The sequence below is a fragment of the Choristoneura fumiferana genome, chromosome 11 (genome assembly GCF_025370935.1).
Source record: "Choristoneura fumiferana chromosome 11, NRCan_CFum_1, whole genome shotgun sequence".
Classification (NCBI taxonomy): domain Eukaryota; kingdom Metazoa; phylum Arthropoda; class Insecta; order Lepidoptera; family Tortricidae; genus Choristoneura; species Choristoneura fumiferana.
In genome coordinates this window covers 1,579,015-1,593,146 of record NC_133482.1, presented here as the reverse complement: position 1 = coordinate 1,593,146, position 14,132 = coordinate 1,579,015, and the positions used below count along the sequence as shown (strand labels likewise).

The window sequence follows — 14,132 nt, the reverse complement described above, 5'->3', positions numbered from 1 at the left end:
TTAAAACACCCAAGACCCGAGAGCAAACATTAGTATTATTCATACAAATATCTGCCCCGGCCGGGGATCGAACCCAGGACCTCAAGCTTCGTAGTCAGGTTCTCTAACCCCTTGGCCATCCGGTCGTCAAATGAAGCGTTTCTATTGGTTTACAACAAACACATTCCTCGCAATGCATCCTCGCACATCTCTAATGGAAACGTAGCCTAGGCTTAACGCCGAATCGACCGTTCCAGGTACTTTTTCCTACCCGGCCATTCCGTCTCGTCTCAGCAGGGGCGTGGACACGCGAGGTCCGAAGGCCGACGAGAGTTCACAGATCTACCCCGGGAGCTACACCAGCACCTATCAGGTCCATAAACTGGAGAAACATAGTCGGTTCCACTTCGCAACCTCACTCTGCATCTGAGCATAACGTCAGGTGACAAGTTGACAACTAGAAGTCACTAGCTGCAAATTTTTTTTTGTGGAACCCTACTATGCTATGCGATGCTATTATCCTTCTTGACTTTAAGTGGTACCTACCTACCTAATTAGTGACTTCTGGTTGTCACCCGACGATATTATTTCATAGCTTCGCTACACATCTTTACATCGGCTACGCTTAATTTCTTTAACACCGCTCATTTGCACAACCTCGCTACGCATTTGAACACCACTCGTGTGACACTGTTGTGCCACGTTTCTTTACATAGCTCATCTCTACACACCTTTTTACAGATTTGCTACGAATTTTATACTCATCTGCACATTGTTTCATAGTTTCGCTATGCATCTTTACACCACAGTACCGCTACCATGAGTTTACAGTGACCGTACTCGATAGCGACGGCGTAAATTATTTGTATGGAGAATTGTACAGCGCCTCTACAAATAATTTACGTCGTCGCTATCGAGTACGGCGTCACTGTAAACTCATGGTAGTGGTACTGATCTGCACACCATTTTAACACCTTTGCCATGTATTTTTGCACAAAGTACTCATGTACTCATTGTTGTAGTGTGCATATGAGCGGTGGCTTATATGCGCAATATTTGACAGCTTCGCTATGGATTTGACCTATGCCAGTGGCTCCCTTGCACAAGCTTTTTACAAGCTTCGCTGCGCATCTTTTTACATAACTTATCTGCCACTGTTTCACAGTTTCGCTTCGTGTTTTTACGTCATTCATCTGCACATAGTTTCACAGCTTTCCTAGTCATCATGGTGTGTTCCCACTTGCTCCATTGACAGTACCATTATAGAACTCTATTATAGTACAGTCAATGGAATGGAACTAGTGGGAATACACCGTCATCTTTACACTGCTAATCTCCACTCTGTTTTACAGTTTCGCTACGCAAAACCGCACCGTTTCGCTACTTGGCACAGTTCTGGATACTGTTGCACTTATAATAATAATAAAAAATATTTATTCAGATAACTAGGATTCATCATTTGTTAGTGTTGCAAAATATGTCACATGGTGTTAGTGAAATGTATATGTAGTTCTATTAGTATTGTCTTTATAATAGCATCTACCACATCAACTGTGGTATTATTTGGACTAATTTTTGGATTAATATCGTAAAACACACTTTCCCATAATGTGCTTTCCAATAGGTGCACTTTGTCAAAAAGTTATTAATTTTTAACAAGATTAATCGAACATTAACAAAATATAATTATGAAATATCTATAGGTAGGTACCTAATAAAAATACATACCTACTTATAGTACTAATAATCAATCAATTAAAATTAATGCTGAACTGAGTCCTTTTGGCATCACACTACAGCATATATACGTCTTTAATTTTTCTCTCGTCTCCTATTTATGTTTTTACTGTGTTTTTGTTGTGATGTAGTGTTTTTGTTGTCAATAAATTTTGTGAGTTTGAGTTTCAATTATTCTAAAAGATAACAGCTTGCACTAAACATGTTTTTTTTTTTCTTATTTATTCGTGTTGTTGCAGCTAGCCCACTGCAAAATGTCGCCCTCATCCCCTCCAATTAATCTCACTGAATTCCCCCCACAACGGCCGGAACCCTGCCGGAGTACGTATGGTTCCGTAACTTCTTCAAACCTTAAAAATTCTTCCGCAAAATCTTAAACACAACACATTGGACGGCAGCGGATCAGTAGCTGGTCGGTTGGGAGTTCGACGGGCCTATTTACGTGGCCTATATACGAGGGGTTGCCATCCGTCCGGTATATACGGGACTGTCACCGTAATTGATCATCCCGTCCCATTACGTATTTGTCCCGTAATTTGACAAAATGGAGCGGCGCGCGGCCTTACTTACTATTGTAGTAATTTAAAGTTTAAAGATGTTTAATTGTGAACTAAATTTGTAATAAAAAATGTTGATTTAATAATTAGTTTATTTATTTATTTATTATTTATCTTATACTTTTGATAGCAACGAGGGTTGAGATCAGAGGGTATCTGTTAGGAAATACATTGTTTGTCTCTCGCACTTATGGTATAGTTCTACTGGAGACTGTAACACAGTGAAAACTAACACAGTCTCCAGGGTTCATATTGTAATTATACATGTGTTTTGAACAATAAAGATTTATTAATATTATTATTATTAATTCGGAAACTGCTAAAGCAAAAGCTAAAAAATGGTAATTTGGGTGTTACGTAACTTCGGGTAAAGAAAAATGTTACGGCGCGTTACATGGGGGGGGGGGGTCAAAAATCTCCAAAAATTGCGTTACGTATTACTTGAACGCCCCCCTTGGACCACTTTGGGAACTTCTGATATAGAGCTAAGTAAATAGCAGGCCTGCCGCACTCCTGACCCGACCCGCCCCGCACCCGTCCTGTGTGTTTATTGTTATTTACTAACTTTAGTGTTATTTACTAACTTTATAAGTAGCAGAGGTATTAAAATTGGGTGCGCCACCTCTACACCATGTTTTTCTTAATTTCCGTTACTTGCTACATAATTAACTTGCGGGTAAAATCGAAAAAAAAATGTCTACATTATTATATCTCTGTGTTCCAGCTCAAGGTAACTTCGAGGTGGATAGTTACGGGAGAGAGTCCCCCCTCGGGAGCCGCTCTCCCTCCCCCATCTCTCCCACCGGATCTCAGAGCTACAGGGGAGGCCCATCCACTGACAGAGGTAAAAACCCGGACCCGGACCCGGAAAATTAAAATTTTGAATTGATGTATGTATAAATGAATCACAAGGCTGGATAGCCTTGTTACAAATTTTCTTCTAACGTATTTTTCTATGTACCTATCGAATACGTGTAAATAAATGTTGCTCTCTCTCTTTCCCTCTCTCTCTCTCTCTCTCTCTCTCTCTCTCTCTCTTTCCCTCTCTCTCTCTCTCTCTCTCTCTCACACACACACCACACACACAGACACACACATACTCACAAACATTTTATAACATCAGTAGGATTAACGTTGTCCTTTTCTAGCTCCCTGCAGCCCCAGCCAGCAGACGCACCGCGACTTCGCCGCTTTCGCGAAGTCTCTCCGGAAATACCCGAGCCTCGCCGAGCGCTCGCCCTCCGCCGAACTGCTGCAACAGCTGATCAAGCAGACTCAAGAGAAGTTTTGTAAGTTTTTAATATTCTATACTTAATACAGATAAGTACAGATGTACAGATGTATCGAATAATGTTGTGCCATCGTATTTTGTCGGAAAATTCGTACCGTAAACTGCTTCAACTTTGCCTCCTGGCCCAACATTGCCTGATTCGATTTAGAGTCGATAACTTAGCACTCTTATAGGTTTTAAACTTTTATCTACACGGGAATTATTATTATGGGGGGATAAACGTTTAAAAACCTAGAAAGGTGCTAGTTATCGACTCTAAATTGAATCAGGCAATGTTGGGGCCAAAGGGCAAAGTTGAAGCAGTTCACGGTACCTATTCATCTTGCTATCTCAACTAGCTTACTGAAGCTGATTGAGAAAGCAATATAAATACAAACTTAACCGATAAAATACGATGGAAAAACATTATTTAATAGATCTGTACCAGCGCAGCCTATGCCCAGTTTCATTGGGCGATAGAGCCTGCATGCGGGGTACGGGAGATTTCCATAATGGGGGCACTTCACTTGGTGTTGTGTACTCGCGTTGCGCTATTGACATCTCCACCGTTCATGCTAGAAATGAAATAGTGCATCTCATTCGTACACCCAAATATTTCGGTGAATATGCCAAGTGAAGTGCCAGCATAACGCATGCAAGGGCCTGCATTCGGGGAACCGTTTTCATTGGTCGGTAGGGCCTTCATGCGGGGTACGGGAGATTTTCATATCGCATGCCACAGCCCTGCATTCGGGGATCCGTTTTCATTGGTCCATAGGGCCCGCATGTGGGGTACGGGAGATTTCCATAACGCGTGCCATAGGCCTGCATTCGGGGATCCGTTTTCATTGGTCCATAGGGCCCGCATGTAGGGTACGGGAGATTTTCATAACACATGCCATAGGGTCTGCATTCGTGGAACCAAATCAAATACAAAACATTTATTCAGTAAATAGGCCGCAATGGGCACTTTAACACGTCATTTTTTAAACTACCAGCGCTCTCGGAAAGACCATGCATCATTGCCAAGAAGATAATGCGCCGCAAGAAACTTGGCAGAAAGTCATTTTCCATTTTCATTGGTCGATAGGGTCCGCATATGTAGGGTACGGGAGATTTTCATAACGCGTGCCATAAGGCCTGCATTCGGGGAACCGTTTGCACTGGTCGAAAGGACCCGCATGCGTGATTTGGGTGGCTTCGTGCGAGCGAGAGGGACGGTACGACACGAACTTCGAGTTTCGAGTTTCATAGTAGCCCTGCTGTATTTGGGTTTCACTAATCGCTATTTCGCTTGCGGGAAGTCAGTATGACGACCGAGTTTTCAAGCAATGAAACTGAGCCGTTATTATCATAAATTGCGAGCGATTTAATAATATTATCATCATCATCACATAGGCCTATATTCGTCCTCCTCGGCTCAGGCCTCCTCACGGAATGGGAGGACTTGGCGCGTAGTTCCCACACGCGATTTTTTTTCATCAACTACCAATTTTTTTTTCAGTTTCAAAATCCTCTCACTATTCGAAGAGTGTACGGAACTTTAACGAAAAACAGAACAGCGATAACAGCGTCGATAAACCTACGAAGATGCCCAAGAATACCCAGAACCTTCAAGCACTTGGGAGAATCAAGAAGAGCGACCAGAGGGACGATTTGGCCAAACAGTGTGATACGAAGACGAAGAGCAAGACGAAGAAGATCAGGTCGGGGTACAAGTCCCCAACGCCTGGATGCAGTCGAGAAATAAGGTACAGTATTAGTAAATGGACTATACAGTTTTCATTGTTCATTGACCGAGTCATTGCTTATTTGATTTTCATTGGTTGGTTATACCGTAGGTATACTAGGTAAAAGTACATCGACATAGTTACTTACTTATCGACCAATCAATCTGGGCATTTCTATCTACAAAATTTGGTGACTCAGATACAGTCCATGATTCCGAGCTGGAAAAACAGGGTCTCCAGATGTGTCCCCAAAATATTGTATGGATGTGTCCGTTTATTACGAAAAACATTAAGAAAAATTCGTAACAAAACGGACACATCCATCTGGAGACCTTGTTTTTCCAGCTCGGAATCATGAACTGAGTCTACCTTCTAAATTGTGTTGAAATCAGAGAGATAAACTCAGGTGTACCCTACATAGAAATGCCCATCTGTCTGTCACCTTTTCACGCTTTAACCGATAGCCCTACATAATAGGTATAATAGTTTTAATATAATTTACAAAAAAAGTTTTTTAACAAAACATGGTTTCTACTTCAATAACCTTGAAAATAATTTTCTACTACTTTGAAGTCGGTGCCTCAGTACGAGCCAGCAGGAGTGGAGCTATAGTCGTCTACCTCACCTACATATGTATTTGGCTTTAATCACTCCTGCTGGCTTATGCTGAGGCACCGACTTCAAACTAGTAAGAAATTATTTTCAAGGTTTTTGAAGTCGGTTCCATTTTTTTTTCATAGTTTGTAGTGAATTGTAGCCAAAGTGCATCTCGCAACGACTCCATTAAGCTCAAACATAGCATAGTTATAATAATTTATAACAGTGTACCGGTACCCACGGTCTTCATCATCAGGTCCAGTTCACCAAATGATACTTTCTGAAAGTAAATACTTGACTTGGTGTTAAAAATGCCAAAATCGCTATAGGTGTGCTTTAAAAATTCGAGGGTTGCCCTCGATTTCTTTAGGATTCCATCCGATCCTGACTTGGTGTTAATGGGACCACCTCGGAAGTATGTCCTTTAGAACTAAAAAAGAATTTTGAAATTCGGCCTAGTGAAGTTGGTTGAAAATACCTCTACATCCAGGGTCAGGGATTCCTTCGACTACCTGAGCAGCAGCATCGCGCGGCCCCCGCCGGGCGTGGCGTCTGGCGACCGGACGCAGCCGGACCGGCAGGACCGGACCGTGCGGAGCCTCCGCGACAGCCTGGTCAAGGTGTTCGGAGAACAGGAGCCCGTGGTAAGGTTACCGGCTTCGCACGGGCACAATTTTGGGTCTCTATGGCTACGTTTGCAAAAGAGATGTGCGAGAATCTGTTTATCATCATCATCATTATCATCATGTCAGCCGAAAAACGTCCGCTGCTGGACATAGCGCAAGGCTCTCCACTCAGACCGGTCTTGTGCTTTCCGCATCCACCGCGATCCCGCGATCTTAACCAGGTCGTCGCTCCATCTTGTTAGAGGCATACCGCCAGCTCGTCTCCCGGTCCGCGGACGCCATTCGAGAACCTTCTGACCCCATCGGCCATCAGTCCTGCGAGTTGTGCCCCGCCCACTGCAACTTCAGTTTCGCAATTCTTCGGGCTGTGTTCTTTGAATATTTGTTTTTAATGCATCAATAGAATAGCTCCATTTACTATCCTCGTAGCGAACAGCTTAGTGGAAACAGCTGAGTGGGCGAGGCTAGGTAATATGACAAACGTATTCCTCGCACATCTTTAATGGAAACACAGCCTAATTTAAAGGCTCTTTACACTGTTCAGCTTCTTTTCCAAAAACTATCAAACATAAAACCTATTGAAACCTGAAAAAAAAAACTACTTCCCACTTATGCGAAAGTTTGTTAAGTCGGTTTGTTTGTTTGTAACCTCTTCACGTCTAGACGGCTGAATCGATTTGGATGAAATTCGGTATATACATATAGGTAGTTTGAGTCCGCTCGGGAAGGATTTAGAATAGTTTTTATCCCGAAAATTTGCTGAGTTCCCGTGGGATAGTGATAAAAGAATTCTACGCAGATGTAGTCCCAGGCAACATCTAGTACTTAATAAATTTTGAAGCTTAGCTCCTAAGGGACGTGGAACGATGTACTTAGTGTCATTCTTTAATTAATTTCAGTTGGCATATCCAGTATGTCCTACGATGCAGAGCAGGTACGAGAGGCATAAGAGAGAACACCACAGTTTGTGCTCTAAGGTGTTCAAAAGATCTGTAAGTATTATTGCATTGGTGGAACCCTTGGTTAAACTAATTATAGGCAGAGATGGGCATAAATGTAATCGACTAACGATTGTTCACGATTAAGATTAGCCTATTTAATCGCGATTAACGATTAATAACCTAACCTAGCCAACAGAAAGTTGAAACCCCCGACTTTGTCACTTCAAAGTTCAATATCTCAAAACGGCTGAACTGATTTTGATAAAACATGTATAAGAAACATCGCTAAAAACCTGCTTTCAATTAAAAACAAACAGCATTCAAATCAGTCCATCCGTTTAAATTAGTCGTAAGACTTTCGATTAATTTAGTCACGATTAAATTAATCGTCGATTAATTACTGGCGACTCATTTTTTAATCAATTAATTCATGAGATTAATTTTCTCTCTATTAATATTAGGAATAAATAAATTTTATTTGTAATAAATATCTCACATACTAGAATGATTTTCCAGGTAAACAACGCATGAAAAGACATTTTTTAATTCTAATTTGAATCGATATTTAATCGTGAATTTAAGTCGATTAAAATGACGATAGATCAAATTTTATTCGAATACTCCGTCGATAAATTTAATCGCGACTAAATTAATCGTGATTTATGTGACGATTGATTGTTCAATCGATTGATTAGTTGATTAAAAAATTTATCGATTAATGCCCATCTCGGATTATACAGCTCATTCCCAAATGTACACATTTTTTTAATGATTATAATTTGTACAGATTGCCAATTGGACAGAATCGCAACTCAACAGACTCCCACCCAACTCAACGTATTCCCAACTTAAGATTCCCAACTCAACGCATTCCCAACTATTTTTTTTGTGAGACTGGAAATCCGTTGAAATGTGAATCTGTAGAAATGGAAATAGCAATGGGTATTTTTGCAAAATTGGGAATCAATAGTTTTTAATTGGAATGCAAAGTACCTACCTACCTAACAAATATTTATGCATTGCTTTTTTTTCTTTTTCAGGAATCAGATAGTGCAAGTGCCGGTGAGAAATTTGTTTAATGATTAGCCATGACCCGTTTCTATAACACACGTCGAACGCACGTTTAAAAACCGGCCAAGAGCGTGTCGGACACGCCCAGAATAGGGTTCCGTAGCCATTACGAAAAAAAATAGTAATATTTATTTTTCTAAGGATTTCGTATTTTATACGGAAACTTCCAAGTTTAGGTATATTTTATACCTTAGGCTGCTATTTACTCTTAAATTACTAATAATTCTCAAGAAAATTTAACGGTTATAATTTTCCTTGTAAGATTAATATACTTAACGTACTACAAATTTTCCACCAATTTTTTTTGAATTTTTTATTGTACTATTTTGTCGGCATAGTTTACATAAATTACAGCTTTCTAGCATTGATAGTCTCTGAGCAAAGCCGTGGACGGACAGACAGAGAGACATGGCGAAACTATAAGGGTTCCGTTTTTGCAATTTTGGCTATGGAACCCTTAAAAAACGCCGTGTACAGAAGCTCATATATATTTGCCGCATTATTAATGAACCCTACACATCCTTGACCCGACACGAACTTGGCCAGTTTATTGTCCTTCTTGAGCCTTACATCTACATAAGTATTTTTTTATATAAGAGGAGCCAAACGAGTATGTGGATCACCTGATGGGAAGCAATCACCCCCGCCCATGGACACCTGTCAACACGAGGGCTATCATAGGTGCGTTGCCGGCCCTTTGTGAGACTGATCTTATTATTCGATAGGTATATTTAATTCAGTTTTTCTATTTCAGGCTCTCCATCGTTGTCTTTAGGCCCTAAGCCGTGGCAGTTCTGCGGGCTACCTGTGGCAGTAAGTGGCCTTGTAGGGTTAGGTTAACTATACGCATTCACAGCCATGTTTTCTTAATTCATTGACTATATTCGAGTACCTACGTTACGTTTAATGGATAACGCTCAGAAGTGTTTGAAACGCAGCTTCACGTGTGTTACGATAATGGACGAATATGCATAAACTTAAAACAACCAGCAAATTTTTTCACGGGCCCCTTGATTTGCCTGAGGTTTATTGTATTAGAAAAACATTAAAGCCAATAATTTTGTTAGCATATCTTTCTTTTGCGGTTTCGTGTTGGTATAGTAGTGACAGTTTTGTACCGACTTATATTAATTTGAGAAATAATTTCACGCTATTATCTAAATTGATATTTTTTACAATCAAAAAGCGTTGGCAGACGGGGCCTGTAGACGCGCGGGGCCGTAGCATTTGCTAATCTTTCTACGTGGCTAATCCGCCATTTTATATTACCTGCTTAAGGCGAATGTTAGTTTTAGAGTTTTAACATATTCGTTAATTTTCGTAACACACATGACTTTTGTAACTGCGTTTGTAATTGGTAACGCTTCTGATTGTTACCCAAATATGTGACGTGACTGTTACAAAATAGTGTCTCTTTCCAGTCGACCTCCTTCACCCCTGAAGAGCTGAAGGTATGCTGCGTCTGCAAGAAACCTCTGCCCTGCGATTGTTTCTCTGAAGAAGAATTAGAAGAAAAACGAAAACTCGAAGACATCGTCTGCTCCTGGCTCAAAGAGTTGCCTGTCTACGCTAATGAGAACCCTCATGACAAATTCATAAGAGATGCTGTCATCAAAAAACTGATTGACACCATATCCTTGATCAAAGATGATGAATTTGATGATAAAGGAAAGGAAATAATCAAACTTAGCATAGCAAGGATGCCGATGTGGCTACCGGCCGACGAAAGAGACCGTGAAGCTTTTAAAAATAAAATCACAAACAACTTATTTGATAAAATCAAAGCCTTTAGACATAGAGACAAATTTTATGATAGTATAGAAAATTGGTTGCAGAAAATAACATTTGACGATGAGGCTAAATTGGATAAAGAAAAACTTGCTAGTGAGTTCTCTAAAGCTTTGAAAGAAATAGCTTTAGATAGACCTTCAAATGATTCTGTTTATAGAGAGATGCTCAAGTCTAAAATATTTGATATGCTCGCAGTTTTGCCTATTAAAAGTTCTTTCGTAAAGAATGATATTTTGAACTTGCTGTCTGATAAACTCGCTGATACGCTGCTAAGGTTACCTAAAGAGGAAATAAAACCTGATCCTAAGCCTACTTCAACTACTTCTGTTAGAGACGAAATAGAAACGATTTTAATGGATTCTTTCAAAAACAACCCTATAATTGATAGTTTAAGTACAGATGTAAAGCAGAAAGCAGCAAAAGATTTAATTCCAAAACTCCAGGGTATACTACTAAATCGAGATGGTAGAAATGTTTCTCAAGAACTAGACGGCGAAATTCGTAATTGGTTTTCTAAACTGGCTAAAGATGGTGTGTATGTTGATGAGAAAGACCAAGACGAATTTATTAAGGATCTCTCTACCAAATTGAAAGTTCCAGATTTTATTAAAATGATAAAAGAAGAAGAAAAATCAGGTGAGCTTGTGCAATTACTACTGGATTGGGTTGGAGGTTTGCCGGGTGCACCAGACATCAACAAGCCTGAGATCAGGGTAATGGTCGAAGATCTTGCAAATGATTTACAAGAAATGCAACAATCTGGCGATGAAACAGAATTAATCCGACGTGTTGGCAATTGGTTACGTAACACCGGGGCAAAAGCAGGAATAGATATTCGTCCAGGAACAGAAGAAGAATTTGCTAAAAAATTGGTACCTAAAATATCTCAACTAAACAAATCTCGGAAAAGATGGAGCAGAAATTCGCAATCTTTTCGCTTTAACTCAACTATGGATGACACACAATTAAAAAATGCTCTAATGGATGATATACATGACGTGATAGATTTAAGTCATGTCACTAATAGAGATGAAGTTGAATCAAAACTGAATGATATTTTAGCTGATCTAGTAATGCGTGGTATAGATCCCGACGATGCTAGAGATCAAATACTTTCTGTACTTGAAAGTGGTAACATATCTGGCGAAGAAGCCCTGAATATTTCTGATAAATTAATGGCACGAGCTAATGAAATGAGTAGAAGCATAAGGAGCAATGATATGTCATCAGATTTTATCTCACATGGCAAACCAACTACTTCGACTCCCCAGAAACAGTTAAAAAGAAAAAGCTATGAGGAAAGAAAATACTACGACGATCTTAATGCACAAATATATGATTGGATATCCAAGCAAAATTTACCAATAGATCACGCAGAAAAACAGGCAATTGCTAGAGAACTAGCCAGTGATTTGCTAGACAGGCAAAAATATCTACAACTAAATCCAGGAGCGAAAACCTCGCCAAGGGAAGAGTCCGAAAATTTGAAATATCAAATATTCAAAAGACTCAACAAACAAGTAGATAACGCAGTATTGAACTCATTACTGTCGAAAGCCGATAGTTTAATGACAATGATAAAACGAACCCCTGTGCCTATTCTAGTTAACAGACAATTTGACCAAGAATATAAAGACGATAGACTTATCCAAGATAGCGATGAATTTGTACAAGAAAAACCTTGAAGGTGGTATTTTTGATTGGCTAAGATCATCATCAATCACTCAACAATGTGATGAAAGAGAAAAGAAAATGTTAGAAGAGCTAGTTCCAACTTTAGCTCAAACTCTAACGTCTACTCTTAGTTCTCTAAGTCCAGCCAAATCAGGGCAAGAGACCGATGAAATTCTCCTTGGTGTAATTACTGAGCATTTGAAGAAAACTATGGGAAAAAATAGATCAAATGATTATATTCGTAAGAAGGCAGAACACATGTTAAATTATTTGAAAGGCCTTCAGTTATTTCAAAATATTTCAGTTAGAGAAGATAGAGCGGCAGAGAGGTCGCACATGCAGCAAATTAATGAAAGTGTCAGGAAATGGTGTAATGATCTCGATTTGCCGAACACTGAAAGAGGCAGACAAATGAAAGAAGATCTAAATAACAGATTAATGCTGAAAATAGGGGAATTAAATATGAATCCACAGATTTTGAACGATGACTTTTTATACGAACACATGCTATCGGACTTCTTAGATCAAGAATTAAGTAAGCTACCAATAGATCAAAATAAAATTGAAGAAATGAAAGCCAATATTATCGATACAATAAATGAAGCACGGCTTAAAGTAAAACATGACTACGCTGGCCAAGCTTACAAACAGCAACTTCGAGATACTATATCTAAAACATTACCCCAAATGGAAAACCCGCCCGCATCTTTTGAAGTTATGAAAGATAATCTGGCTGATGCTTTTATAAACTTGCACTTTGCTGAAGATGATATAGCATTAAAAACTAAATTTAAAAAGAAAATAAAAGATACAATCAATAAATTTGTCAGGGATTATACTAGACGATATCCTGATACACCTTTAAATTCTGAGCAGTTGAATAGAGATTTGTACAGTGCTTTAAATAAAGTAGTTGTGCCAGACGATGATTCCATGCGATCTGAAGTCGAACAAGTCAGAATCAAAGACCTTATCAAGGATCATTTAGAAGAACCACTGCAAAAATTATCTTCAACAGAAGCATTACACGCGAATAAAATAATAACAGTTATGGGTAAACGACTTTACGAAATGGAAAAAGAAAATGATGAATACCCAGATGAAAACTATGAAGAGAAACAGAGACTTGAAATTGAGAAATATCTTCAGAAGATTCCTTTTAAAGACAGTGTTAATGTTGGTGATACTACTGATAAAATAATGGAGGATATGAAAAATACAAAGCATTCTAGAACATTTACAGGTACCAGCCGTTCACCAAGTCAATACCAATTTCAAAACGCAGCTCAGTATCTTCCTTCCAATTTAAGCTTAGATGACCAAGCGGAAATGAAAAGTTTGAAACCTTCGAGAACATTTTCTGGCTTGAGAGGTACCAGTACATCAGATATAGCAGGTTCAGTATCTCAATATCCTACTACATTAAGCGTAGAAGACCAAGAACATTTAAAAGCGATACGTAAAAGAGCGAGACCTTGCAAAGTTGCTTTGACATCTGCATGTCGTTGTAAACCTACAGGGACTATAACTTTAAAAGACGCTGCAGTCAACCCGCCACCGTTAGACACTGGCAGTCAGACTGAAATGGCAAAAGAAGACCAATCTGCCCAATGCTGGTGCCCGAAAGCTGAAGCCAAGACGTCAGTACACCGCGTCCCTTGCCAAAGCAGATCCCAAATAATCACAAAACCGTGCCCTCAGAAAAAAGTATCAACTGGCAGCCAAGTTGAGATATCTCCATACGTCGTTATAAAGGAGTACTTCTGGGACTCTGAAGTGAAATGTCCCAATACGCTTAGAGAACCAAGTCGGTCATGTTTGTCTTCATCACATGTAATCCAGCAAGACACATGCGATTCTCATACCTGTATGTCGCCAGAACCCGAACCCTGTATAACGCCTTGCAGGCCCAAAGTTACGCGACTTGATCCTTTGAGGACAACGAGCATGTGGACAGTTGTAGACCTACACCAAGAAGACAATTCAGTCGACCTTTGTCGGAGGAACTAGAATGGAGTATGAATCCGAGAAACCAATATCCTGGTCGGTCACGTTTTTACAGAGACGAACAAGAGCAAGAAAGACAGAACAAGTGTGGATGTAGCAGAAAGGTATCCGCGTGCAGGGGCAGAAGACCTGTCTTTTGCAAGTTCTTGTCG

General features: G+C 39.8%; 1 protein-coding gene across 1 annotated transcript; it reads left to right on the top strand.

Moving 5' to 3' along the window:
* Window positions 1-241: 241 nt before the first annotated feature.
* LOC141432952 (uncharacterized) lies at window positions 242-11,984 on the top strand. Its single transcript, XM_074094787.1, has 10 exons — window positions 242-352; window positions 1,956-2,037; window positions 2,998-3,117; window positions 3,422-3,562; window positions 5,048-5,294; window positions 6,361-6,514; window positions 7,396-7,488; window positions 8,478-8,499; window positions 9,263-9,321; window positions 9,930-11,984. Exons 2-10 carry the CDS (start codon window positions 1,971-1,973, stop codon window positions 11,982-11,984), a joined length of 2,958 nt encoding a protein of 985 aa, XP_073950888.1. The 5' UTR covers window positions 242-352; window positions 1,956-1,970.
* The last annotated feature ends 2,148 nt before the right edge of the window (window positions 11,985-14,132 follow it).